The sequence below is a fragment of the Ceratina calcarata genome, unplaced genomic scaffold (genome assembly GCF_001652005.2).
Source record: "Ceratina calcarata isolate Rehan_Ccalc_2016 unplaced genomic scaffold, ASM165200v1 scaffold78.2, whole genome shotgun sequence".
Lineage (NCBI taxonomy): Eukaryota > Metazoa > Arthropoda > Insecta > Hymenoptera > Apidae > Ceratina > Ceratina calcarata.
This window is the reverse complement of record NW_017179105.1, coordinates 222502-247172: the sequence shown is the minus strand read 5'-3', so window position 1 is coordinate 247172 and position 24671 is coordinate 222502. Positions and strand designations below refer to the sequence as shown.

The 24671-nt window shown below is 42.6% G+C and overlaps 7 protein-coding genes and 1 long non-coding RNA gene across 13 annotated transcripts in view; 5 read left to right on the top strand and 3 right to left on the bottom strand.

Moving 5' to 3' along the window:
• The window catches only part of LOC113465022 (uncharacterized), a 54168-nt gene extending 38019 nt beyond the window's left edge, over positions 1-16149 (top strand). For 3 of the 4 annotated variants that reach the window (XM_026818236.1, XM_026818237.1, XM_026818235.1), the window contains exons 4-7: positions 14714-14818; positions 15044-15154; positions 15248-15371; positions 15990-16149. In XM_026818236.1, coding sequence (XP_026674037.1) covers positions 14714-14818; positions 15044-15154; positions 15248-15371; positions 15990-16073 — 424 coding nt within the window. In that variant the 3' untranslated portion in view covers positions 16074-16149. Of the gene's footprint in view, positions 1-14713; positions 14819-15043; positions 15155-15247; positions 15376-15989 lie in introns of all 4 variants that reach the window. The other variant, XM_026818238.1, reaches the window with a different exon arrangement.
• On the bottom strand, positions 457-1232 carry LOC108630581 (chymotrypsin inhibitor-like). Its single transcript, XM_018033933.2, has 3 exons — positions 1083-1232; positions 836-954; positions 457-762 (listed from the first exon to the last, which is right to left on the bottom strand). Exons 1-3 carry the CDS (start codon positions 1132-1134, stop codon positions 682-684), a joined length of 252 nt encoding a protein of 83 aa, XP_017889422.1. The 5' UTR covers positions 1135-1232; the 3' UTR covers positions 457-681.
• Positions 2937-3895, top strand: LOC108630583 (chymotrypsin inhibitor-like). Its single transcript, XM_018033935.2, has 3 exons — positions 2937-3024; positions 3533-3645; positions 3721-3895. Exons 1-3 carry the CDS (start codon positions 2973-2975, stop codon positions 3802-3804), a joined length of 249 nt encoding a protein of 82 aa, XP_017889424.1. The 5' UTR covers positions 2937-2972; the 3' UTR covers positions 3805-3895.
• Positions 5618-6250, top strand: LOC108630599 (chymotrypsin inhibitor-like). The gene is made up of 3 exons (XM_018033953.2): positions 5618-5728; positions 5842-5945; positions 6083-6250. The coding sequence occupies exons 1-3, from the start codon at positions 5677-5679 to the stop codon at positions 6161-6163; spliced, it is 237 nt and encodes a 78-aa protein (XP_017889442.1). The 5' UTR covers positions 5618-5676; the 3' UTR covers positions 6164-6250.
• Positions 6355-8367, bottom strand: LOC108630594 (chymotrypsin inhibitor-like). Its single transcript, XM_018033949.2, has 3 exons — positions 6872-8367; positions 6661-6764; positions 6355-6549 (listed from the first exon to the last, which is right to left on the bottom strand). Exons 1-3 carry the CDS (start codon positions 6918-6920, stop codon positions 6469-6471), a joined length of 234 nt encoding a protein of 77 aa, XP_017889438.1. The 5' UTR covers positions 6921-8367; the 3' UTR covers positions 6355-6468.
• LOC108630591 (inducible metalloproteinase inhibitor protein-like) lies at positions 9690-10358 on the top strand. Its single transcript, XM_018033946.2, has 3 exons — positions 9690-9800; positions 9886-9998; positions 10068-10358. The coding sequence occupies exons 1-3, from the start codon at positions 9749-9751 to the stop codon at positions 10200-10202; spliced, it is 300 nt and encodes a 99-aa protein (XP_017889435.1). The 5' UTR covers positions 9690-9748; the 3' UTR covers positions 10203-10358.
• Positions 15382-15752, top strand: LOC113465025 (uncharacterized). The gene is made up of 2 exons (XR_003389861.1): positions 15382-15606; positions 15682-15752. It is a non-coding gene; the product is annotated as an uncharacterized LOC113465025 (long non-coding RNA).
• A 4186-nt stretch (positions 16150-20335) lies between the features above and the next one.
• The window catches only part of Dhc93AB (Dynein heavy chain at 93AB), a 26211-nt gene continuing 21875 nt past the window's right edge, over positions 20336-24671 (bottom strand). Inside the window, exons 29-38 of one of the 3 annotated variants that reach the window (XM_026818225.1) lie at positions 23977-24531; positions 23543-23843; positions 22592-22873; positions 22163-22464; positions 21975-22102; positions 21700-21914; positions 21175-21531; positions 20963-21111; positions 20695-20904; positions 20336-20561 (exon numbers count right to left, since the gene is read on the bottom strand). In XM_026818225.1, the coding sequence (XP_026674026.1) occupies positions 20342-20561; positions 20695-20904; positions 20963-21111; positions 21175-21531; positions 21700-21914; positions 21975-22102; positions 22163-22464; positions 22592-22873; positions 23543-23843; positions 23977-24531 (2719 nt within the window). In that variant the 3' untranslated portion in view covers positions 20336-20341. The other 2 variants (XM_026818226.1, XM_026818227.1) reach the window with 2 other exon arrangements.

Below are 24671 nucleotides of genomic sequence, written 5' to 3'. Positions count from 1 at the left end.
CTCCTGGACATAGTGATAATGAGTTTCTATACAGTAGTATATTTCGAGTTAAGCTTATACTAAAAATATCGAAAAGTAATCAACTTTGATTAAGCATAACTCAGAAACTATTTGGTAAAATGCACTGAAACTTGGCAAAAGTATCTATCAGGTGCTTAATTAATTTTGTTGAAAGTTTCGTGATTATTTCGAATAAAATTTATAACCAAGTGTTTAGGTGATAACTACCTTAAAGATGATGGATCGGATTCATTTAAACATTGACGTTTAAATTTTTAATCTTTTTTTCTTAAAGAATCATTGTACTGCGATTAGATTATGAGTGATTGGAAGTACACGACTTTTCACGTGGCTATTGCAGAAGAGATTGCAGACGCGTGTAAAAGATATTGAATATAAAGAGAATTTCATTGTTCGTTGAAATAAAGGAGTAACGGTAAAGAATAAAAAATGATAAATGTTTTTATCTAAAATTTATTTGTAAAGTACCATCAAAAGAGGGCTTAACAAAAATAAGCAACGTAACAAAATAACGAGCTAGTGGGTACCACTAAAGTAATAATCCAAGTCACACCGGTTTGCGGGAAGCGTTCTACCGTGCATAACTAACGCGTGCTCCTATTCCTAAATTTGTTCATCAACATCAAGAACTCGTTCGCCTCCCACTGGCCGTCTTAGAATTTAACAGTCGCGAGTCAGGACGCACTTATTTTCACTGTTCCTCACGTAGCCTTCCTTACATTGACAGCCAATCATGCATCTCTGTAATAAATTCCCAAGACGTTAGAATCACGGATTCCTTTGAGTCTCTCTGATTCTTTCATTTAATACTGACCAGAGTGCAGATCTTTTGAGTTTCTTGGCCACACTTCGGCTCGCAAGGGGTTCCACAAGTTTTGAACTCTTCGTTGGGACCACATTGCTGAGATTCCTCAAGCTGTTGAGGATACGCACCTACAAACAATCGTGCGATTTAATTAAAATATGACAGACAAATGTGTGCATAAAATAAGAACTCGACTCATAACTCGGAATCAAAATTTAACCGAATAATGAAATCAGAAAATCAGTTTTGTACTTACTGGCATAAGCGATAGCTACGATGAGCACGAGGATGACTGCTGCGCGGGCCATTGCGATTAGACGAGTTAGTTTGCGATTAGGTTTCACTGGAGTTGCTCTGATGCTACAGCTTCGTCTGCTGTGATTATGCTTCCTGGCAGGCCCGCGCCGGCTTTTATACGATTTTACGACCTTCGCTTCTCTCTATCGCTCGTCTCGTCACCTCGTACCACCACCACCACCTGATTTACAATTTCGTCGCGCTGATTCATCTGTCAATTACCGAATACCGCAAGACGTTAGCCTAGCCCGTTGATTATTATCGGCACCGATGACATGTTTTCCACGCAACCTGTAATCAGTAATAGGTGAAGCAATCCGATTCCGCATTGCTACTTTTTATCACCAAATTCTTTCTAGAACGAAACTCGAATTCGAATTTGTCTTTGCAACGTATGAATTCGCGTAACGTTTTAGCACTTCGGCTAGAGTTGCATTAAAACGAAACCGAGGAAAACTGAATACTCGACACCTGTTGTGACTCATTGGCTAGCAAACGGATATCGTTCCCTTATTCTGGTATCTTCCATTTGCGTAGTTACCATGTATCAGGTGATAATTCACGTATCTCGTATCTCGGTGCAACAGTGCATAATGCAGTGAAATCTGATTGATTTAAAATATCAATATGATAAAATCTTCCTCTTCAAACGTTTCAATTGTTACAATAATATTTTCTTCGTTTACAATCTATTTTATAATATTTCAATTAGCAAAAACATGTAGATTTATAAGCTGTAGTCCGATTAACCACTGTTTGCCTGCCGATTCGATGTATTTAAATTGGAAAACAATAAGTCTTGAACTCCGCGTGGGGTACGAAAGTCTGAACGAATGCTTAATATTATTCATGATAATTGACTGAACCTTGCAGCTGTACAACTGTTCGTATTTTATGCAATACTTTGTTGTATTGCACTATGTTATATAACAATGTTAACAGTTTTCATTGTCTTTGGAGGTATAAAAGTTCTTATGAATTTCCAAACATGCATATTCTCGATTCTGTGATCAGCAAAATGTCACGTTACATCGCTTTCGTCGTCCTCCTCGTTGTGTACCTGCGTAAGTTGTTCGTTTACGAATATTATTCTCAGTGTAATTAAATTCAATATTCGTTCAGTGGGTAGCATCAGCGCGATCTGTCCTCCCAACGAAGTCTTTAAATCCTGTGGAACTGATTGCGAGCCCACGTGTAAGGTACCGCACCCGAGGATATGTGATGATGTTCGTATCAAGTGATGATGCCACGTCGAATTATAGTACATATTACCATTATCGTTTATTCTTCTTCTTCAGTTGTGCTTAGTAGACGTCTGCCAGTGCAGTCCAGGATACGTCAGAAATTCTGCGAAGCAATGCGTCAAGCTCAGCGAATGCTCTTAATGATTTGTTCAATGTAAATTCAATTTTCCAAAAGGCATAATATAATTTTCAACGATGATGATGCTTTTAAATAAATAGACGTGCATGCACTTTGCGTCAAATATTTTTACACCGTCCGGATTGATTTCCTTCGTATTCTTTGTGAAACCTATTAGTCCCTTCCTTCGAATTCATCTGGGCTTTTTAACACCTGCGCGAACGAGCCAAGTCGTCGTTCTCACACGATCTCTCATTTGCCCGAAATCCGTATAGTTTACTTTAAAACAATTATGGTTAGCAGCTGCTTACGGTTATTTTACACATGACAGGACATGTGTGATCAACAAGTTTGTACAAGATAAGAACAGGTGACAAATAATGGCAATCAGGTTTTCGAGGACAAATTATAGGTATAAAGACTGAACCGCTTTCTCAAATGTTAGCAAATCGTATAGTCGTAGCCAAACTGTGATCCAAAAACCACAATGTCTCGTTCAGCTGTCGTTCTTGCTCTTCTTGCACTTGTTTGTGTTTGTAGTAAGTACAGTATGGAGGATGATCTTTTAAATCTTTGTAAAGAATCATTGAATTATATCATTGAGATTGTATGCAGTATTCTTTCCAAAAGACTTTTAACCAGTTAACTGTGTCGATCATTTTGTAAAGTGCGCCCCAGTGTGTGTCGCGATAATCAACCGATGACGGATATAATTAGCTCTCAGGAAGTTAGAAATCCAATTATCTATAATTTTCTATAATTTTCTATAATTTTCTATAAACATATTCTCAAATTATCTATAATTTTCATTTGTTTATTTCATTTCGTCCTGACCCCGTAACATTCTAAACATATTAAAATTTACGAATATAATTTAGTTTTCGCCAGAATTACAATTTAAATATCAAATTGTAACAAAATTTTACGCATGACGGATATAGCCGTGATAACACAAAATTCTGCCATTCTTCCATGACGGATATAGTCGTCAAACACACTTAACTGGTTAATCATAATTTTCTGTAATTAATATTTAAATTCGCGTAGTGAGCGCTGTGAGTGCAGTTAAGATTTGTCCTCCGAACGAGGTTTTCAAAGAATGTGGTACCAGATGCGAGCCTACATGTAAAGTTCCAAAACCTCCAGTCAATTGCATTCAAGTTAGTATTAATAGTGCCACGAGAATTTAATTTCTGTATCACTGTGTGTGACATTTCTCTATTCGTTTCTTTCAGGAATGCGTTATGGATACATGCCAGTGCATACCAGGATTCGTACGTAACTCGGAGAACCAATGCGTCGAGCCCAATCAATGTTGAGATTTATTACAAAATAAGAAATGTAAAATGATAATTCGTAAGGAGAAATGATGAATGAATAAATAATACATCCATAAATGATATATCCATATCGAAACTTCACGTGTAGTTATTATTTTCGTTGGAAAAACCGAGCAATTACCTAATCGCGAAACAAGGCTAAGTTGTGTCAGGATAACGACCTTTGCCTCGCGATTATGACTAATCCAACTTCGTGTTTACGCCGTAATCTCTCCTCTTCCGAGAAGATCTGTGAGTCCACACGGCTTCTATTATTTGACAACTCGTGGATCGATTATGTTATTTATTTAAGTCTGTTTTTTAAGCGAAGTCGGGATAAACCCACTTCATGACCATCGAAACTAGTTTTTTGTTTGATTATTATTATATCGTTTTATATGTTATTCTATATACATATAATACATATATAATATGTTATTATAGACGATTTAGTATTATACACTCCAGATTTGACGCATTTATACAATAATTGAATGTGCAGAAAATAGAAAGATTAATTTCAGTCTGAAATGCACTTTTTAAACAATTATCCTAATCGTTTTATTTTTTTATGAAAATCGACGTTGTAAATATCAATTTGAAAAAGTGGTTTCTCGAGAGGCTTGGACAGGTGAGGGAGTGCTTATCTTGTGCAAATATCGGCAATTGTTATTTGATGTGCCTTCATATTAGTGGCTCATCGTTTACTTTACGCTATTTGGTTTTCGAAACCTTTCTTAGAAACGAGAGGAGATGGTCTCCGCGTGATTTGAATTTTCAGGACGATCCCTTGACTTCTGAAAAATCTTACCACATATGTACACCGAGTACATAATCACGGATCCATCCGGCAATCGTTTGATCTCGAGTACTCCGTCAAATGAGCGAGTAAACTCATTGAACTTTCGTTTTAGGATAGTGATCGTTGATCGAACGCGGATGCACTTCTCGGTTTTGGTACTCGAGAAGTTCGTGTGGTAGATTAGTAAATATTTTTCTGTTTTAATAAGCAGGCAAGATAATTTCGTCGTTATCAAAATACATGTATTTGGAACACGAGATTAATAATCTAGAGAGGCCGTGAACTTTGACATCGACCGAGATGATCTGAAATTCGTCTACCATCAAGTTTACGGATAACTGAAATAGATCTTATGTTTAGGCACAGTGAACTGTCCTCATATTCATTTCTTCGTATCTTGCGTTTCAAAAACGTACGTAGAAAGAGAAAGATTACGTTTAACGTCCGAGTTTCATCAAATAGCGATTTCCATAAAAACAGTCATTGGATAGTTTGTCATTATTTTGTGCCAATATTTTCTACCTTGGACGGTGGCACGTGGAAGTTGATAGATGTGAATAATAGCTCCTCTTTTGTCAGCGAGGACAAACACATGAATATTCAAGACGAAGTTACACATTTGTGTCAACCAGCATAATTAGACAGTTATTCGAGTTTATTCATTTATGTGAAATATTCTATTTGAAAATAATCTTAACAAGGATATACGAAATCAATGATCATCTTTCCCATTGACACTTCTGTACATTCAAGATTTTTTCTACTGTTTATCTTCGTTCGCACAAGCTCGTATCATGTACAATTGATGATTCAAGATCCACTAATAAAAATCGATCTACGTCTTGTTGACGTTACGTGCGGCAAAATTGCAATGATCTACGGACGCTTCCATAGATTATAAATAATCTATTACCTGATATGCAGCTGCATAATTATTTGCTTTAAATACAATTGTATAAACAAAATATGGAAACCGGTTAATAACAATTGTTTCGAGGACAAATTTTTCAGTATAAATAGTAATCGAACGGTAAACGCGGACCAAAGTTTCTACTGGTACAACCGAAAACATGTCTCGCGTCACTATCATTCTCGCTCTTCTTGCTGCCGTTTGCGTTTACAGTAAGTAATTTAACGTGTGCTCGAGGGATTGATATTTCCTTTCTATTTTATATTCCTTGCGGAAGTCTTGTGTTCTTTATATTTGATTCTCAGTTTGTTTTCATACTTTGTAGTGGACAGCGTAAAGGCACAAGATTGTGGTCCTAATCAATTATATAGAGATTGTTCAAGTATGTGTGAACCTACATGTAAAAATCCTGATCCAATCTGTATCGAGGTTAGTAAGAACTAGCAGAAGTTCAAAAATTAGCTATAGAAATATGTTACAGTATTAAGAAATAAGAGGAATCCAGTTTCCTTTTGTTTCTGTTTTATTGTGCCTTCGATGTTATGTAATTTGTTCGTGTCCTCCAGGAATGCGGTCCTCCTAAGTGCCAATGCAAGGAGAACTATGTCAAACACCATGGAGTTTGTATTCCACTTTCCGATTGTTAAGATTTTTTTAATTCTAATCATTTGCAAACTTCTGAGAAATGATATGTTGCTTATACGAAAATAAATAGACATAGGTGCATAGACTAATTTGATTTGATTCATTTACTCCCTGCGTTCTACTGGGCGTCGCCTACTCAATAAAATCTTGTGAGATTTTCATATCCATTCATGGGTGAATAATCATCTGGACATTTCGATGATAAAAACAATTTATTAAGACTGCACTTTTAATTAAACATTGAGAGAGCCAAATCACAAATGAAAGCAGTCACAGACGAATGAATGAAGTTGTATTCTTGCGAATTCTAACAATTTTCCGGCGTAATGCAGATTCCGTCGCCGTTCCTCAAGTATCCGGTCTCGCACTGACAGGTAATTTTACATCCCTGGAAAAACCGAGGAACGATAAGAATCTCGATACGAATCAGAGTGTGGACAGTCGTAAAAGAGGCTGTAAAAAGACCAATTTCCATATAAATGCGAACGTTAATACTAACGGTGATGCATTTGAGCGGACGTGGCTCGTAGCAAGTAGGTTCACAGTAGACTCCACAGGTCTTGTACTCCTCGTTCAGTCCGCACGGTAGCCGTCCGAGCGAGCCTTCAACGATGACAAATTGTTAGATTATACATGCTTCCTGCTTCGCAGCGTTTCGAAAATAACACAATAACACATTTCTCTCTCTATTCGACTGACGAGTTACTTACTGCAGAAAATAGCCATAAGGGCGAGCAGAACAAAAATGACTTTAGACATTCTCGGTTTTTTCTGTACAACTTGTCACTGACACTATTTACTATCTTCAACTGCACGACTATGTACAGCGGACTCACGAAATGCCTGAGACTTCTGCGTCTCGTACATGTATCATACACATGTTAATGAGTCGCGGCGGTGCAGATACGGACTCTGGCTATTTATTCTCTAAACGTTTTTGGAATTTGAACAGATTATAGATAAAGTCAAACGATATTTCTCGTTCAAGTAGTTATTATTACTTCGTCACGGCCGTGACCTTTGTACTGTGATTTCTATCCTTGGTTAAACCAGTTTTGTTCCAACACAGACGACACGAAAAATTCGTTTCGAACAAAATTTCGGACATCATCTACAAAGTAATTGTGTTTCGTCCAACTAATTGTACAATAAAGAATCGAAAATTCGTCGCGTCGACGGTCCGCGTCGTATCGATCCGTCAATCGCGGTGCATTGTCAAGGCCTTGCAATTAGCAGCGAGGTTCGAACGGGTGAAAAGGGTCGAGGGCACTGATTCAATTGGGAAATTTCGTAGTCGCGAGCTCACTTTGTCAGCACCGCGATCAATTCAACCCCCCGCTTCCCCGCTGCCCCCGGGCTCCCTTCTATTCACGTTCGCTTTTACCTTAAATGCCGTTTCCCCCGGCCGAGACAACGCGCGACCAATTCAACATTTCCTCTTTGTTACGTCTAGGAGAGAGTTCCTTTCTGCGATCGAGAATCCGATCGTAAAAATTTACCATTGTCAAACATTGGCAACGATTGTTAAAAAAGTTATAATTACCCAGTTTCTTTTTTTTTGTCAATAATGACTTGGTTCAAGAAGTGAACAACACAGTGAGACCTTTAATTTCACGTGTTAGTCATTCTATTTTACTTGTTCACTTCTTAAACGATTAATGAACCGAGAAAAGAGTAAACGCGAAACGATTCAACAAAATTTGTGTCTAATCGAGTCATTGGTTCGCCATATCTGAGATTGTTCGGCCAACCTATTCAACGTTTTCATGCGGGATGCTGTCACGCCACCATAGGTCCTCGTCAACGGCGACCAGCAACCACTGACAGGAGGAAACTCGATTGGAAGTGCTCGAGTCACCCTCCTCGGGCAGCGTTTCCCGTCTTCCCTTGCTCTTCACTCCACTTTTCACCCCACTGCGACGTCACGTCACAGGAGGCAACGCGGTGCCCTTTTGTGACGACGTCTCGCTCCCTCTCTGACACACTGACCCGCTATTAACTGCGTCACTCCATTTTCGAACAACGCTAAACGCTGTCCCATCGAGTTTCCCTGACGATTTTCATGTTAGATCGAAAACGAATCAGGGAGAGAACGATCCAAGCTTTTTGATCAGATCGATGCATTCATTGCTTCAGTATTATATCATTGTTCGCTACTATCACCGAGGACCGTAGTTATTTCTCCTCGGTACTACTATAAATCAAATTGAAGATGACGAATTAGTCAGATTTATGGTAAAGACATTGCAATTTTATTGAGCGTAAACGCTATTGACGAGTTATTAGGTCTACCGGAAAGTTCTGTCCGTTTCTTTCACAACAAATTTTTGTTTATTAAGCGCATGTGTGCCTCTCTATTTTTAACACTAGAAAGACTGAAAGTTAGTATATACTAATATATTGCCTAAAAGCAGTCAAAATGACNTCATTAATAATAATGGCAATTATATTATTTAATAAAGTTTATTGATGGTAAGAAAAATTTGTATTTTAGTTTATTCTAAAAACGGACAGAACTTTCCGGTAGACCTAATATTTAAGTGAAATGCATGATACCTGTTCAAACGGAATAATGACAATACTAAATAGATGGTCTAAACTGTAGGCGGTACGGTCGGAAAAACCTGCGATGACTCAGTTCCTTCGCTACCAGCATACGGTTTTCCATCTTCGTTAATGTTATCGGTATCATAATTCGCTGTATGCGCCTCGGGGCTATCTTCAAGGGTATCGCGCCTCAACGTCAGGCGAACTATCGAAACCGACAGAACGCAACACGTAATTTCGAAGATAAACGGGAACTCGCGTGCCCATTGTCACGGGAATGCACACAAATGCAGGAATTCCCCGGTGTCGCTCGAAATGACAAACAAGAACGGGGACACCCGCGCTTCCTGGAAGATGTCTATCTTTAAACTTATTGTTGACCGAACCGAGGTCTCTTACGTAGATAAAAAATTATAATTTAAAAAAATGTGTTTCAAGTAACATAAACATTATTTCTTATCTCATTTAAATAATAGTTTTGCGCACAGCATTTACAATTTCTTTAAACAAAACATTTACGAGTTAAAAAAAATGTGTTTTAGTTAAAAATTTGAAATTGACGTTCAGCTTTCGATATTTTTAATCGTTTTTGCGCAGCATTTCATTCGGCTTTCATGCGAACGTATAAATCTGTAGTCTACCGAACGCTTCATCACGCATACTACTTCTAGTACTTTCAATTATTCTTCTGCTCACCATGATCTTAAACTTTGGAACGAGAGACTGGACAATTCAAAACTGGTCGACAGGATGCAGCTAAATCTGCGGGCTTCCCAGTCGTTCCGCGTGACGTGGGATGCTCGTAGAAAGTAAATGACGTTCTTGTTCTACACAACTTGTTTTCCTAAGAATATTTGTTTCTTTAACCGTCGGCATTATGCATAATCGGTACGAGAGATTGCACGATGAAAGTCACGTTCATGTGATAGTGGACACGTACATATGTATGTACGATGTGAAATTGTATATAAGCTTTCGTGTTTGGTTGCACTCGTCAGTAGAGTATCAAAGAGATCAGTGAGTGGTTGCATAACACCAACATGTTGAAAATCGTGTTCGCACTGTTCGTCGCCCTGGCGATATTTTCTACCTGTAAGTCCTTATTGACAAATTCGCTATCGCTTCTTATACTGTGAGAATTTAGAGTACTTGAAAGTTAAGAATTAATTGCTTTCAGCCACGTTCGCCTCCAGGCTTGTTTGCAACTATCCGAACGAGGAATACCAATGCGGGTCAGCGTGTCAAACTACTTGTGCCACTTTGGGCCAAATGTGCCCCATCGTTAATATCGTGAGTCCAGGTTAAAAGATTTCTTAATAATTTAGAAAATTGTTGGTATCATTGGGATCGTGTTTTTAGAGATGTAACGACGCCTGTTATTGCAAAGAAGGTTACGCTAGGAACGGCATAGGCATGTGCATACCTATAAAGTCGTGTCCCAAACGCAGTTCCACTGCCCCTCGGATGATTCCATTCTTCCAACGCAATAATTGAATCAGACTGAACAGCGAGATGAAGATAACGCTGATATTCTATATTTACGTATTAATATTAAGTCTGTTTCGCAATGACACCGAAGATATGTGTAACGAAATGTAATGATCAGTACAAAATAAATATATTTCTTTCAATAAACGATATGTTTACGTATTCTTGGTGAAATTTTTATTGGAAACGCGAGGAATGGGGAATTAACGTAGGTGCTGACGAGACCTGGCTGGACCCTCGGGCAAGAACTATCGGGAAGTCAAACGGTTGGACCAGCCATGAGAAGAGGTGCTCCAATATTTGGATCCGTAATGTAATTCACCGGCGAGTCGAAAATGCTGAGGCGAACGTTGTCTATCCTTTCTTTCTTCTCTGCGCCGATGAACCACGAGTTTCCCGATAAGGTCACCCATGATAAAAGTTTATCGCGTTACGTCTCCGCGACTCTGGGAAGGGTTATCTGCGTCAGACAGCATTTGCGTTTAATTTTCTCGGTTTTCGGTGAAACGTCTGTTCGCAGCGGCGTAACTCGTTTGAATATACGTTCTCGAAATCCTCGCTGGAGGATTGGGAAAAGTAACGGGGAACGTAGGCAATTAGCAATTCCGACCGCGATCGAGGAGCCGCGAGCGATTCGCCCGCGTGTTCTACGTCACACGGTCGCGACTCGAATTTCGCATACCGCTCGACACGTGCAGAATTCTCCCCTTTCTGCGGTCGAACGGGCCAGGGAAGGGAGAGCGACCCTGGCCGGAGGGGTCGCTCGAGTTTCCAGCGGGCATTTGTTTAATTGGGAACCGACATGGCCGCTCGTGCTCACCCTCCGACCGATCCATCTGCGCGGCCACCATCTCCGTAAAAATGCGCCACGTGCTCGCTTTTTTCCCTCTCTGACCTCGCTTTAAACACCGTTTATAGAAAATCGACTGATGACGAGCGTGAATAAAAATCATTTTTGATACAAAGTACATTTATGAAGCACCGTGTATTTCCAAGTACTTTTATATGTGAAGATCGGAACATCCAACGAGGTTCCCACTCGTACGTCCTTAACTTGTTTCTTTACAAAGTTTCAACGGGGCTTATGTAGATTCCCGAAATAACGGGGGTAGAAATTCCGCGGGCGAGTTTCCACGACGCAGATTACTCCCCTTTGTTAGTTCACTTGTCGTGCAAGCTGTTATCGGTAGGGACCGCGACGACGAGGGGGTTGAAATTTCCACAGCGAGCAAGATGGCCGCAACGATCCGACCCCTCTCGACGTTTCCCTCGCTATTCCGGTCGCGTTTTACGCGTAGCGTGCATCATTATCGGGAGTTCATTTCCAATCGCCGAACCACGGATCAAAGTGACATCCGCCTCGTGAAACTCCGTCGTGCGTAATTTGGCGATACGCCGGGGGCCGGGAGGTGGTGAGAGGGCATCTTTTTTCCGTAAACTGTGCACACGTTCCCGTCGTAACATATGGCGAAGCGGAGTCACTGTATTTTGTTACGTGCAAATTGTTAGCCAGGGAGTAGAAATTGGGGCAGGTTTTTTTTTTATGGAAGAAATCTGAATCTCGTATTTTGTTTGGCTAACAGCATGGTGTAGTTAACGCGACCCCCGGGGGGTGAAAAAGCCTCGACCCTAATGTTGGCTCGGATATTATGAAGCGCGCGAGGATACTTCCTAGGCAAATGGTCCTTCCGGTGGATTAGAAAGTACTGGGTGAAGGGCTTCGCCGTGGCTTCCTGGCCGAAAGGGGCGAGCGCGTGGAAACAGCGAGAGAGGGAGAGAGAGGGCTGTTCAATCGACTCGTATTTATCCTGGGCTAATTAATGAAAAGGAGGGTGGAAGGGAAAAAAGCCGGGTAAACAGCGGCGAGCAAACTCTCGCGAGGCCATTCGACCCAATACCATTTCTCCTTTCTTTTCCCTTCGATCCCCTTTTGCGAGCCTCCTGAGGGTGATTCCGGCGAGTTTTCTTCACCAACCGAACCTGGAATCCCAGCTACAGCTGATACAATACGCGTTCATCAGAAAACTCATCGATACTACAATTCCTATCCCATTGAACTACATAAAGCTGCTCGTAGAGATAGAAAATCGCTGTACGGCCGCTTTAATCGTAATTACTTATAATTACAACCGTAATTCGACGATTTCAAGTAGAAGTTGTTTCGAACGGTAGATTCTTACGTCCGATAAACTATTAGTTGAAAGCTCTGGAATTAATTGGAAGGTTTTCTTGGGATCGGAGGAAATTTTCATCGGCCCCACAAGTGGCTCGTTACGCGGGCCGAGCCATTCTCCGTTCGGGAAGGTCCCCCCGTCGACTATTTCACGAAATGAGCGTTCGCTCGTACGAATGATCGGCAAATCGATTGGAAAAATGATCGCGTGGCTCGTCGGACAGAATCGTCGTATACCTTCGTACGGGGCGAACGAAATAACGGCTGCGAGCAAGATAAATACGTTCCACGACAGTAGAGGGACGACGCAAAGAAACGACAGAGATTTCTATTAGACCTGACAGGGATCCCGTCCCTCCAACTCTACGTCGTCATCTCGCAATTACCGTAACGAGACTAATGATGCAACGATTTTCGTAAACAGTTCCTCAAGTTCAAAGATTGCAAAATAATTGCAATCATTCCTTGAATATGAATAATCGTCAATCTGTATAAATCACAGAGCTCGTATCGGTAGCTCTCGTTTAAAATGAAACTTGACCCAGATCGAACTTAAGTAAAAACGAGGACGTAAAACGAATGGAGGAGAAACGAATTCCGTTTCCGGTGACATCGATCGATCGACGAGATACGCTCGTGCCCTCGCGCAAAGAGGATTCGCGGCGTAAGGGAGAGACGTTAAGAGAATTCACCCTCGTTGTAAAATGGAGCCCGAGGATCGGCCGACGCTGGTGTTTGTTTGCACCAGCCAAGCGTAACTGACAGTCTGCGGAACGATATCGATAGCCCCGGGGCATCGGCTAACCCGTGAGAAAAATCGCATTCGCCGTTCAGCTGTCTCTCAGATTTAACATGCTCCATTTCGGAAAATGGAGATTCAGGCCTGATATATCCTCTGAGACACTCCCTAAGTGCACATATTCGAGGATGCAACGAACTCTTATGATTCTCTTCTTATGTGCTGAAGATCCTCTCTCTCTCTCTCTCTTTCTCTCTCTTTCTCTCTGTTACCGCACGTGTATCTACTCGACTGGTTATCTCAATCTTTCTGCTGCGTCGATTATGCAATTTGTTTTCGACAAAAGTAGTATTCCATAATATTTAATTATAGTTGATTAAGATGGAAACCGTTACGATCTAATGTCGAGTCGATAAAGTGCTTAGACAATTTGTAATCTGCAACAAGTGCCAGATCCTTTGACAACGAGCGTGAATAATTAACAACGAGTATCGCTTATACAAAGTGTTGCTAGTTCTGACACGTCCAAAGTATCATTAATTCTGGAGAAATTGACGCGTTGGTTTCCTCTACTGCTGATCAATTTCACGAGAATTGCGTTCGATCGATCGACCCTCTGCACTCTATTGTCCACTCGTGCGCTTGAAATCCTCGCGAGATCCGCCCGCGGAGTCACGCGTGCCGTTAACCAGCCCCGAGATCGAGAGGCGCATCCAGTCGAAAATCCCGGCATTGTCTCTCCCTCCATACCCAATACGGGATAATCTCGCGAGGCCCGGGCACGTTCCCTGCGGGAGACGCGATAACGCCCTGAAACAGAGCGAATCCCCGGCCGTAGGGTCGCGTCCCCGCTTTTCTATCCACGGAATTTAGAGTCCCGCTCTCTCCGCCTGGTATTAACCAGCGGCCATAAATCGGCCAGGTGTATTTCCGATTCGTCGATTGCTTCGTACTGGGCTCAGCTGAAATCACCACTGGTCAGCTGAAAAACGCGAGATACGTCGAGCTTGCTAATTTTTTCGTCCTGCCATTTCAACGGTTCAAATAGATAGCTCATTCTATAGTTACAGTATTATGTTTCTTGTAACTCTACTGTTAATTGTAAAGATTGCACGTGAACTTTCTGAGATAGCCAGACTTTGCATTCACATTTTACTCTCGTATAGGAAATAAGATTTTGCAAAGCTCGATACTATCTTTTATAGTTAAGAGTCATAATATCTTTTTTACAATGACTATCATGATCGTTATGGAATTTTGTTAATTTCTCAAAATTATCAATCGTTCTTAACTGTTACATAAAACGTTAACAACCGGAGATAGGATTTGGTTATCTCTCGCGTAGCAAGGGATGGTTCGCCCGCGTGTTTCTTAAACGATAATTGGTAAGGGGTTATCTCGCGGTCGAAGACAGTAAGGAAGACGAATGATTCGAAATACCCGTTTCCCTGTTATTAACGTCCTGAAAATGAGTCATGCGACTTCGTTAATCGCATTAACGATAAGCCCTTCGCCTCCTTTCGCGTGCACGCGTAAATATTGGCCTACGATACTTTCCCTTCGGATGTCGGACTCGCCATTTCACGTACGCCTCGATAATTCCAGGTTCTCCATGAAGAGTCCTCGAGTAGACGGACTGGTGGGAGCACCAGACGTCATTGGTTATTCCCGAGGCCCGACTTTCAAATCGATGAGTTTTACGATCAAACAGTATGCTATTTTTCACGGAAAATCGTTTTACTATATTTACCCCCGCTGTCTGGGCAAAGAAACTCCTTGAATGTTTCTGTTTGCGCGACGCTTTACACCTAACTTTTAACTTAATCTTACAATTACCTGATATACAGCTTTATAATTATTTAGCCTTAAATACATTTCTATAAATAAAATAAGGAAATCGATTAATAATAATTGTTTCGAGGACAAATTTTTCAGTATAAATAGTAATCGAACGGTAAACGCGGACCAAAGTTTCTATTGGTATAACCGGAAAGATGTCTCGCGTCACTATCATTCTCGCTCTTCTTGCCGCCGCTTGCGTTTACAGTAAGTAATTTAACGTGTACTCGAAGGATTGATATTTCCTTTCTATTTTATAATCATTGCTGAAATCTTGTGTTTTTTATATTTGATTCTCAGTTCGTTTTCATACTTTGTAGTGGGCAGCGTAACGGCACAGCATTGTGGTCCTAATGAAGAATTTAAAAATTGTTCAACTATGTGTGAACCTACATGTGATCAGCCTATTCAAGTCTGTGGCCATGTTAGTAAGAATTGGCAGAAGTATAAAAATTAGCTAATAGAAATGTATTACATCAATACCTCAGTTTGCGTCGTGGTTACGTTCCAAAAAAACACGACGCAAATTGAAACGACGCAAAGTGAATTAAAATTTTCTATAGGAAACCATGTAAAGATCGAAGATAGGTTCCAGGGTTACGAAAATACTACTTTTTAAAAAGAAAATTGAACAAAGTAGATACATTACAACACACTACGTAATTGAAACTGAACTCTAAAATTAGCGAAACAAAGTGAAAATAAAACTGTATTAAAATTGCGTTGATTTTTAGTTAGAAAGGGAATCCCCGTGTTTTGATGGCATGGCACAATTAGAAACAAAAGTGTTGCCATTTTTCAGAAAGAAAAGAAAATTTAAAAAAAAAAAATTAAAGACTCGAACCGAAAACAACACAACCTCGAAAATCTAACGACGCACAGTGAAAATTAGTATTAATTAAGCAGCGACGCAACTTTGAAAAACGCAAAACGAAACGACGCAAAGCGAGGTATTGGTGTACAGTATTATGAAATAAGAGGAATTCAGTTTCATTTTGTTTCAGTTGCCTTCAATGTTATGTAATTTGTTTGTTTCTTCCAGTTATGCGATCCTCCTAAGTGCCAATGCATGTGGAAGTTTTTCAGAAACCGTGAAGGAAATTGTGTTCCAAGTGCCGCGTGTTAATTCTAACCATTTGCAAACTTCTGGGAAATGATATATTGCTTATATGAAAATAAATAGACATGATGTAGGGTGCTAACTTGATTTGATTTATTTACTCCCTGCGTTCTACTGGGTTCGCCTATCCAATAAAATCTGTAGTCTGTTGTTTCCATGGTATCACGGTCGTAAGGATAGAATCAGGTATCTGGTTAGATTGATCAAACGTCGCGCAGTTAATCGCAGGTACCCGGTAATTACAATAGATAGGTAGTCGCTTCGCCAGGACCCGGCTGGCGAAGGGTGGTGGAAAGTGGAAACGGGGATGTTTGGACTATCGAATAACTCGGAACCCTGTCCCGGGAGTATTTGCGTGGGAGGATAAAGCAAGATATCCGGCGTGTGGATTCACGTAGTAGAAATTTAGTAGCCACCCCCTTGTGTATACTGTCTTCGCCGTGTTTCCCTTGTAATCTCCCCAGAGTCGAACCGGTGCACGTACGCCTATAACAGATCCGTTTGTTTCTCCATCGTTCCCAACAAAAATTTCATGTCGTTCCGATTCAGATGTTCTGGTGCGCCAACACTACTGTTCCTAAAGTTCCTGTATTTAATGACGATCAGTACAATCTCCAACATTAAATGAAATGCGAAAGATGTACTCTTGAATTATTTCGCGTAAACAGAAAATTTGGAACTGCTAGTAAAATCGTAGGCTCATTGAAAGAAGATAAAGGATCGTGATTAAGGGTGGAAGCGAAATCAATGCCGGCGCGTAAAGAAACGTGTCCCAAATACCAGGCAGAGGGTGGCCGAAACTCGGACCGATCTACGTGATCGGAATGAGGGAAGGTGAGGAAGGGTGAGATCGCGACACAGGCGAGCGGCCACGGGGCGCTAACTAACGCCATAATCAAGTAAGCAGTTTAGTCGAGCGATCCGGTTACGTCGACTTAGCTTTCCGTATCGACGAGGCGTCACTGATTAGTTTACAGATCTGCTGAGCCGAACTCAGACGCCTCAAAGGCCTTCCTCTAGTTAGCTGCCCTTTCCTTCGACGCTGTTTCATTAATTTTCCTCCGTCTGCGAGAGCTTCGCACCTTTGATTTCCTCTAAACCAATTATCGCGTTAATTACGAACGGTTCCGACTGGTTTTTCTACTCTCGGTGAGACGATGGTATAAAATCTGAAGGAAGATCGTGAAATTTCGAATAACAAATTCTGGTTCGACGCGACGATTCTGTAAGGCTCGTGGAAAAAGTAAATACGGGGCGGAATAAAAGAAAATTTAGCGAGGTACAAAAAACCGTCGCTGGTGGAAACAACGCGCGGCGATTAATATTCGCGGCGAGGAGATGGCACTCGTAAACGTGGCGTGGGCGGTGACGAGAAGGGGGATGAATTTATCGGCGGCGAGTGGCGGCGGCGAGTGGCGGCGACGAGAGTGCAAAAAAAAAAGGATCTACGCACGCTCGCCGTTGGCACAACATTAGCGAGAAAATTCATAGGGGGTGCGAGGAAGAGTTATGGGAGACACGTGCCGTGTTCCTCGGACGTGTCGCGTCGTCTAGTTGGTACATTCGACGAAAGTCGCGATTCCGTTGATTTATGAAACTGTCGGATCGATAGAATAGTTTCTCGGCGCTGGATAATTCTGTTCACTGATCTCGTGTACTCGATTCGGATCTATTTAAAATCGTTCCTCGTTGATTTACGAGAACATCCGGATGAAATTTTTTATTCCCATCTATCAATTTTCATCCGGGAGACGGTAGCGTCCGGAGTTGATGGCCTGGCCCGAAGCCATTGGATCAGACATTAAGAGAAACGTAACCGCGATCGTCGATTTGTCAAGTCGACCCGGGAATTCCCCCTTCCTCCGGTTTGGAATAAAGGAAAAATGCGTGAGCGCTCGCTGCTCGCGTTTTTCACCGGGCGAGAGTGAATAGAACCGGTCGGTGATCGGGTGCTGCGTAGATCGGCAGAGAGAGACGATTCTAATTTGAAATAGGGGAGCACCGGGTCGCGTCAGATCGTTGACAGACGTGAAAAATGTCACTCGTATGCAAAGCAAATTGTGCCAGCCCGCGTTCGCGTTTCATTATTCCTCGCGCCGTGGGGATTTCCCTCTCGTAGAAATTTAATTCTCGACCCGGAAAAGGCCTCCGCGCTCCTTCCTCCTTCCCCTTTGCTCGATACAAGGTCACCGGGAACCAAGAGACACCTGCGGTCGGCCCTTTAAAAATGATTAACCTGACGAAAAGGACGCGGCTTACCCGCGATGAAAAATGGATCCGGGCCTGGCATTTAGGACGGCGCAGCGGCGTCGTTAACTCTTCCTGCCGGCTGATTTTTAATGATTTCGCCCGGTGGCCAACAGCTGGGGTACATACGTAAGCAGGGACACTGAGCGTACGGGAAATTAGGATTCCTAGCCGAGATGGTTTTATCATGATCTACGTTCTATTCCATTTAAGCAGCCGTCCGACATTAATCATCCCCCGAGGATATGTTCCAAACGCATTCGCGGTCCGTTTATTAAATTCGTTCACACATGTTATTCGATTTCTAATTCGAAAAATTGATCGAACGCGACACGTCGTTTTGACAAGCGATTTGTCAACTGTAACGAGCCGGCGATGGCGGCGGCGGCGGCGGCGGCGGCGGCCCGTCAACGTACCCGACGGATCACCCGTGGAGCAGATCCGTTTTCTCCGAATTAAACGCGAGAGTCGAAAGCCATCGTGTATTATGCGAAGCGCACCGGCTAAATTAGCATTCCGAGGGGCACGATTGGCAATTCTTTGTCGAGAAGCCACTCTCCCGGATCCGAGAGGCTCTCCACTCTCCTTATTATGTTCCAACGGTATATCGATCGCTCATTATACAAAGCATACGGGTTTCCAAACGCGCCCCGGATATGCTCGCGCGCGGCGTAATCGTACGGCCGGATGTTAAATTGCCTCGTTAAGCTGTCGCCGGGACACGTTTTGCCGGAAATTAATCGCGGTTTTATGGCCGAGTGCAATATCACCTAATCAATTGCCAGTTATTCTTTTTTAATTCCCTTCGGGGTCGTTCTCGTTGTTCAAAAATTATTATCAGATTCGACCCTCCGTCGTTGTTTTGTTTTAACAAAATATATTTTCGGTGTAATGATAATCGGTTGAGGGTATCGGTAAATAACATCGTTTAATTAGTAACCGAAAATAGAAACACCGGACATTGGATACCGGTTTCTCTCTTTTACTCTTACCCTGGGTCGTCCGGCGAGGCTTAATGAAAACCGTGATTGAAGCCGGTGCACGAGGGGGGCCGATCGATCGGCAGGAATCACGAGGAGGGTGTTTGGCAGCCAATCACCAGGCCTGGCTACAAGGGATCGACACTCTTTTTTTCCTCTCTCCCCATCTTTGCCTCGAGATGGGATTCACGAGTTGACTTTGTGCAGAACGCCCAGACCTCTCTTTTGCGAGGGACTAATCAAATCCTCCGTTGGAGAGCCAGGTGAAAAATGATCGTGTAGCAAAATAAATAAGCAACAGTAAAGTAGGCTGGATAGTTAGCTAACGGAGTATGGATTAGATTCTTGTAACGGAAATTCGGTTTCGCGAGTCGATAAATAAAAGATGAACGGGGTACACAACGCCGAGAATTAAACTTGGTGAATGTAAACTATAAACTCTTGAGCGGAGGAAAATGGTAGTTGAAAAGTTCGGGAGCAAAGGATAGAGCAAACTCGATACATTAAAGAGTCGAGGGTTTTCTGGATGGAAGCGGTGCCTGCATTAGTTAACAGGTTGATCAGCAAGAGTTTATCGTCCCTCTGTTTTAAAGCGAGGCGCGGAGAGGTCGAACGAAATCCGGTGGAAACCGTGGGGGACCGGGAAAGTTGGTGGGCAAACATTTTTCCGCTTTCCTTCGGGAGCTAATAACCTCTGCATATTTGATAGGATTCCATTCGACGTAGCGAGACAAAGATGTCGTTCTTTGGGGTGCCCGCGCACAGGAAATCTAATTTCTTTCGCTAACACGATGCAATTTTGATCCCGCGCCGCAATCTTGAAAGCTTTTACCCCGGGCTCGGCAAATTTCTTACTCCATATGCGTTTTCAAGTCTGCTGCCACTTTTCCCCTCTTTGAGTTTCCCTTTTCGCTTAAATTGACCGATGTACATACGCCCCCACTTCCAAGTCGTACGTTACAAAATGTATTACTGAACGAGATGTACTAAGAATATACACGAGCACGATTTTAATGCTGTTCATCATTTATTACCTGATACGTTTGATTATAGACAATAAACAATTGAAAGTTTTTTGTATCTCGAGTATCGATCCACTCTTGTAAAGCCATGGAGGGTGCAGGATTCTGTTTCGCGGAATGACAGATAATTCTTCCAATCCCTCAGAGACCCTGCTTCTGCCTCACGGTCTATTAACTGTTTGTCGGTTACTCGAGTCCTCCGAGATTCACGCTCGGACTGTTCTATTTTTCTTTTTATCAAACCCCTGTGTGTGTAAATTCTAACTTTTATTATTTAGTTTCTTTTACATTTATTAAGTCTGAAGAAGTAAAGCTACGCCAGCCAGTGTCCACTTCGCAGGCTTGTCTTTGGTCTTCAGATTGAAGGTCCAAACGTACGTAGGACCTCGCGTCCTCGTCTTGTACACTGGACACTCGTACATGTTTCGTAAATCCTGTTTGTCCTGCGTGATCGCCCTCACGTTAATAACTGGCATCGCAGGGAATAGTTCCTTCGGCTTCGAATCCACTATAATTCCAGTCTGGACATCCCATCGGGCTCCTTCCATAAAGATCCCGTGAATGTACGCCCCGTCTCTGGGAGCCGACCTAACGTTTCAAGTAAACATGTAATCGTCGTCGAATGAATCGATTGAAATTCACGTACGTGAACTCCTCTTTGTTCTTCTTCGTTACGTCACACTGCAAGCACATTTTATCGAGCGGGAGTTCTTGCCTCCTGGCGGTCGACTGCATGATAGCCGTGAGCAGGGATTGCGGATTGAAGAAGCCAGCCAGCCAGACCGAAGATGGCAACTGTAACAAATTTTCTGGATAATTAATTGTGAAAAAAAAAAATCGATCGGATTTCGTGCTTACGACAAAATCGGTCGACCAAGTTTCCAGCTCCCTGATTCGCAGCAGGAGATCGACGAACCAGGCCGCGAGTCCCAGTAACGAAGGGTAAGCCCTGCTGGCCCAGACCGGTGGCACTTGGTCGAGGAACAATGCGTTCTCTAGATCCTCCATGTCCGAGGTAATGGTCAGCTCTCCCTTCAGACCTAAATCCAGTTCGCGCAGCGACCGCTTTATCTCGGTGGTCAGGTAGTTCATTCGCTCGCACTCTTGGAACGCGACGATCACGTACGGCGTCCTCTCCTCCACTTTCCCCATTATCTCTGCCATGTTGAACTCATCCGGAAGTTTCTCCATTATCTCGTCCAGCACTTGTTTCACCTGTGAACGACCTCTTGACAAATATCCATTCATTCATTCATTCATTCATTACTAATCACTTGTAACGTTAATTTAAACAGTGGAATCTGGATAAGAATCTCTTTGATCATAAATGCATTTCATTCTTGATGTCTTATACGTCCTCGGATATCGAACGTATCTCGTTACCTTATCTTCCCTGGTAACTGTTTGCCCTCCGGAGCTTCCCGCGTCCCTAGGTTGCATCTCGAACACCGTTTTGAATAAATTCTCAGCAGTCATGGTTAGAAAACCGATCTCAGCGTTCGGATGCAAACCGTACAGATAGGGCGACTCTGGGGGCATCGCCTCGTCGATGTACGCGTGATAGCCGACCAGATCTGTATTCGGTGGCGCTGGGAATCCTTCGAAACGAAATTTTTCAAAAAAAATAACGATAGAAATACAGAGTCGTATCTTCTTACCCGGCGCTAACTGAAGTTCCCCGTCGACCAATTCCGGTTGCATCAGTTCCTCGAGATAAGAGACGCACAGTCTCCTGTCCCAGTCGTCTGTTATATGGCCGCCGTACATAATCTCGCCGAACAAGTACCTACCGTCGGAATTCTAATTAAAACCACTCTGGGATAACGAATGGCCGTGAAAAACGAACCTCAAATCCTCCCAAGGCACCTTGGACGTCGCCTCTAAATAATTGTAGAGCACGCTGACGCTGATGTGCAGGTCCCCGACGTTGAATGGATAAATTTTATTCCAGCCCTGAGGACCGAATTTCCGTCTCTCCGCGACCACCGCGTGGAAGTAACAAAGGGAAAATAGGATGGCCTTGAACTCCGCCTCCTTACTGCACATCTCCAGCGTCTCTTGGGTGAAATTGTCAAGAGCTTTGTGCAGATTCGCTTGCATCCCCGTCGGTGGTTCGTTCGTAATCTTGATCGACGACTCCAGAATTCCCTGATTCATTTTCCTTTGTTCACTTATTCAGTTATTTAACGGGTGGACATCTTTTATTTACACGAACAGTTAGAAAAATGTTTAAGGATTCAAAGAAATTCTATCTCGTAAGAATTCGTTTAATTACTTGAGGAATTATGTGACCCGCTGGCGTGCTGGCTGGTTCGGCGCTCATGAACACTCGGTAAGCGGGATGCGAGCCTTCCGCTGCTATTTCCAGTTTCTTTTCCAATAGTGGTAGCCACTTTTTCACGAGATGAATGTTTTGCAACACTACCCAGTGTCCGTTCTTCGCAGCCACGTCCATCGCTTGCTCCGCGACGGTCTCTTGTCCCTGGCCTAAGGACACGTTGTGGAAGTTTTGATCGTCCAGCGAGTAGCCTAAACGACGACCCAAGTCTTCCACGTCCTAATTGATCGATGGCATTTAATTATATTCATTGTCGTGGTCGACGGTTTTACTTCTGAAGTTGAAGATAATTTAAGGATGTATTGGCTATACAGCCCAAAAGTTTATGTACCTTAGAAAAACGCATTTCCTATAATTAAAAAGAAATCAGACGTCGGAAGAATAATCCTAATAATAAATAGCTACGTGCTAAAAGTATAGAAGGAAATATCCAATTAAGTATTGATTGTATACGACCTTTCTTATAGAGGACGACGAGATCTACAATTTCCATGTAAAAATTTTTCGCTAGCATTAATATTTAACGAGTTATTGACGAAAAACGAAAAAATAGTTTTTTGCAAATTACTCGTCAACTATTGACACTAGCGAAAAAAATTTAGATGGAAATTGTAGATCTCGTCCTCCTCTACAAGAAAGGTCATATGCAATTTTTCCGTATGTCCAACGGTTTGGGAGTTATTGGCCAAAAACGAAAATTTGAAAGAAATTGAAGGGGTACCCCTTGGAAAAATCTCGGAAAAATCGAAAATTTTGTGTTGTTGTTTATTATTAGCATTGTTCTTCCGATGTCTGATTTCTTTTGAAAAAATGCGTTTCTAAAGTGCATAAACTTTTGGGATTGATTGTATAGCCAATACATCCTTAATATCAGGAATCGTCCGTTACCTTCAGAGGGTTCACTCCGGGAGATAGGATGAAAAAGATTGGCGTGGAGGGGCTGGTCTCCTCGAAGGATTTCGCAAACTCTACGGTTCTTCCCTCGATGTACCTCGGGCCGAGCTTCTCCTCGATAAATGCGGCAATCGCGTAGGTCATTCTGTCGGGTCGCAGCGCTCTCAGCATGCAGAGACGCTGAATGGTCGTCTTGTTTTTCCATTCCTGCGGGAATTTCTCCCGTTCCGGGCACTCGCACTCCACGAGCTTCTTCCATCTCTTCGCCGAAGTCTCTATATCTCTGTCCAAATTGCTTTAAAAAAAAAATACAAAGCATTCCAAAAACATCCTATGTCTCTCTTTAAACTGTGGAAATATGAAAAATGCGATACGTTCGATCCAAATGAATAATAGTATTGAACGATACGATATAAATTTCGGATTACCGGAACTCCTCCCTGCTGGCGAGGCTTCTGATTCCACCCCAGCTGGTGTTCGTAAGGAAGTCGACGGGGGAGGTGACGTGCGGGGTGACAGGGAATCGCAAGAGGAAGTCCAGCTCGCCGGGCGTGACCTCGTTCCTCGCCAGCAATATTTGAAACGCCATTTGCGAGGCGAATATCAGCTTGTCGCACTCGAACAGCCCTCTGCTCGTGTACATGAACACGGAGTAGGTGATGCACTCGATCAGATTCTTCACGCGACCGGACACGTCCGGCGCCGGGTCCGCTTTCGAGATGGCTTTCTGGAACACGACGCTGAAAGCTTTCAGAGAGAACTGATAGATCGGATTGATCGTGTTCAGATCGTTCAGGATGAAGTAGATCAGAGAAGCCCTGGCCGCGGCTGGTCGATATAGTTCCCTCGCTGCGTCGATCTCTCTACTAGTCCCACGAGCTTCCGTCACCTTCGATTCGATTTCTGCAGCGGTTCTTTTTGTCGTCTCCAAGTTTTCTACTAACGAAGTGTCCCCGAGAACGTTGCTACCCGCCGACGACAATCTGTTGCAAATAAAAGCAGCAATATCGGTTTTCGTACAGAACGTCAATGGATTTTTGACAATTTTAAATAATTTAACCCTTTGCACTCGAGCGGCGCCGCTACGGCGCCCGGCATGAAAACTAATTGCAAACTGTAATAT

Excerpts from the sequence above, each read along its gene's own strand:
- LOC108630599 (XM_018033953.2), top strand. The coding sequence starts at position 5,677 with ATGTCTCGCGTCACTATCATTCTCGCTCTTCTTGCTGCCGTTTGCGTT. Across the intron at positions 5,729-5,841 it reads TGCTGCCGTTTGCGTTTACA|TGGACAGCGTAAAGGCACAA; the intron begins GTAAGTAATTTA and ends CATACTTTGTAG. Across the intron at positions 5,946-6,082 it reads CTGATCCAATCTGTATCGAG|GAATGCGGTCCTCCTAAGTG; the intron begins GTTAGTAAGAAC and ends CGTGTCCTCCAG.
- LOC108630594 (XM_018033949.2), bottom strand. The coding sequence starts at position 6,920 with ATGTCTAAAGTCATTTTTGTTCTGCTCGCCCTTATGGCTATTTTCTGC. Across the intron at positions 6,765-6,871 it reads CCTTATGGCTATTTTCTGCA|GCTCGCTCGGACGGCTACCG; the intron begins GTAAGTAACTCG and ends TCATCGTTGAAG. Across the intron at positions 6,550-6,660 it reads GTCCGCTCAAATGCATCACC|GGATGTAAAATTACCTGTCA; the intron begins GTTAGTATTAAC and ends CGGTTTTTCCAG.
- LOC108630581 (XM_018033933.2), bottom strand. The coding sequence starts at position 1,134 with ATGGCCCGCGCAGCAGTCATCCTCGTGCTCATCGTAGCTATCGCTTAT. Across the intron at positions 955-1,082 it reads CGTAGCTATCGCTTATGCCA|GTGCGTATCCTCAACAGCTT; the intron begins GTAAGTACAAAA and ends GATTGTTTGTAG. Across the intron at positions 763-835 it reads CTCAAAAGATCTGCACTCTG|AGATGCATGATTGGCTGTCA; the intron begins GTCAGTATTAAA and ends AATTTATTACAG.
- LOC108630591 (XM_018033946.2), top strand. The coding sequence starts at position 9,749 with ATGTTGAAAATCGTGTTCGCACTGTTCGTCGCCCTGGCGATATTTTCT. Across the intron at positions 9,801-9,885 it reads CCTGGCGATATTTTCTACCT|CCACGTTCGCCTCCAGGCTT; the intron begins GTAAGTCCTTAT and ends AATTGCTTTCAG. Across the intron at positions 9,999-10,067 it reads TGTGCCCCATCGTTAATATC|AGATGTAACGACGCCTGTTA; the intron begins GTGAGTCCAGGT and ends TCGTGTTTTTAG.
- LOC108630583 (XM_018033935.2), top strand. The coding sequence starts at position 2,973 with ATGTCTCGTTCAGCTGTCGTTCTTGCTCTTCTTGCACTTGTTTGTGTT. Across the intron at positions 3,025-3,532 it reads TGCACTTGTTTGTGTTTGTA|TGAGCGCTGTGAGTGCAGTT; the intron begins GTAAGTACAGTA and ends AAATTCGCGTAG. Across the intron at positions 3,646-3,720 it reads CTCCAGTCAATTGCATTCAA|GAATGCGTTATGGATACATG; the intron begins GTTAGTATTAAT and ends CGTTTCTTTCAG.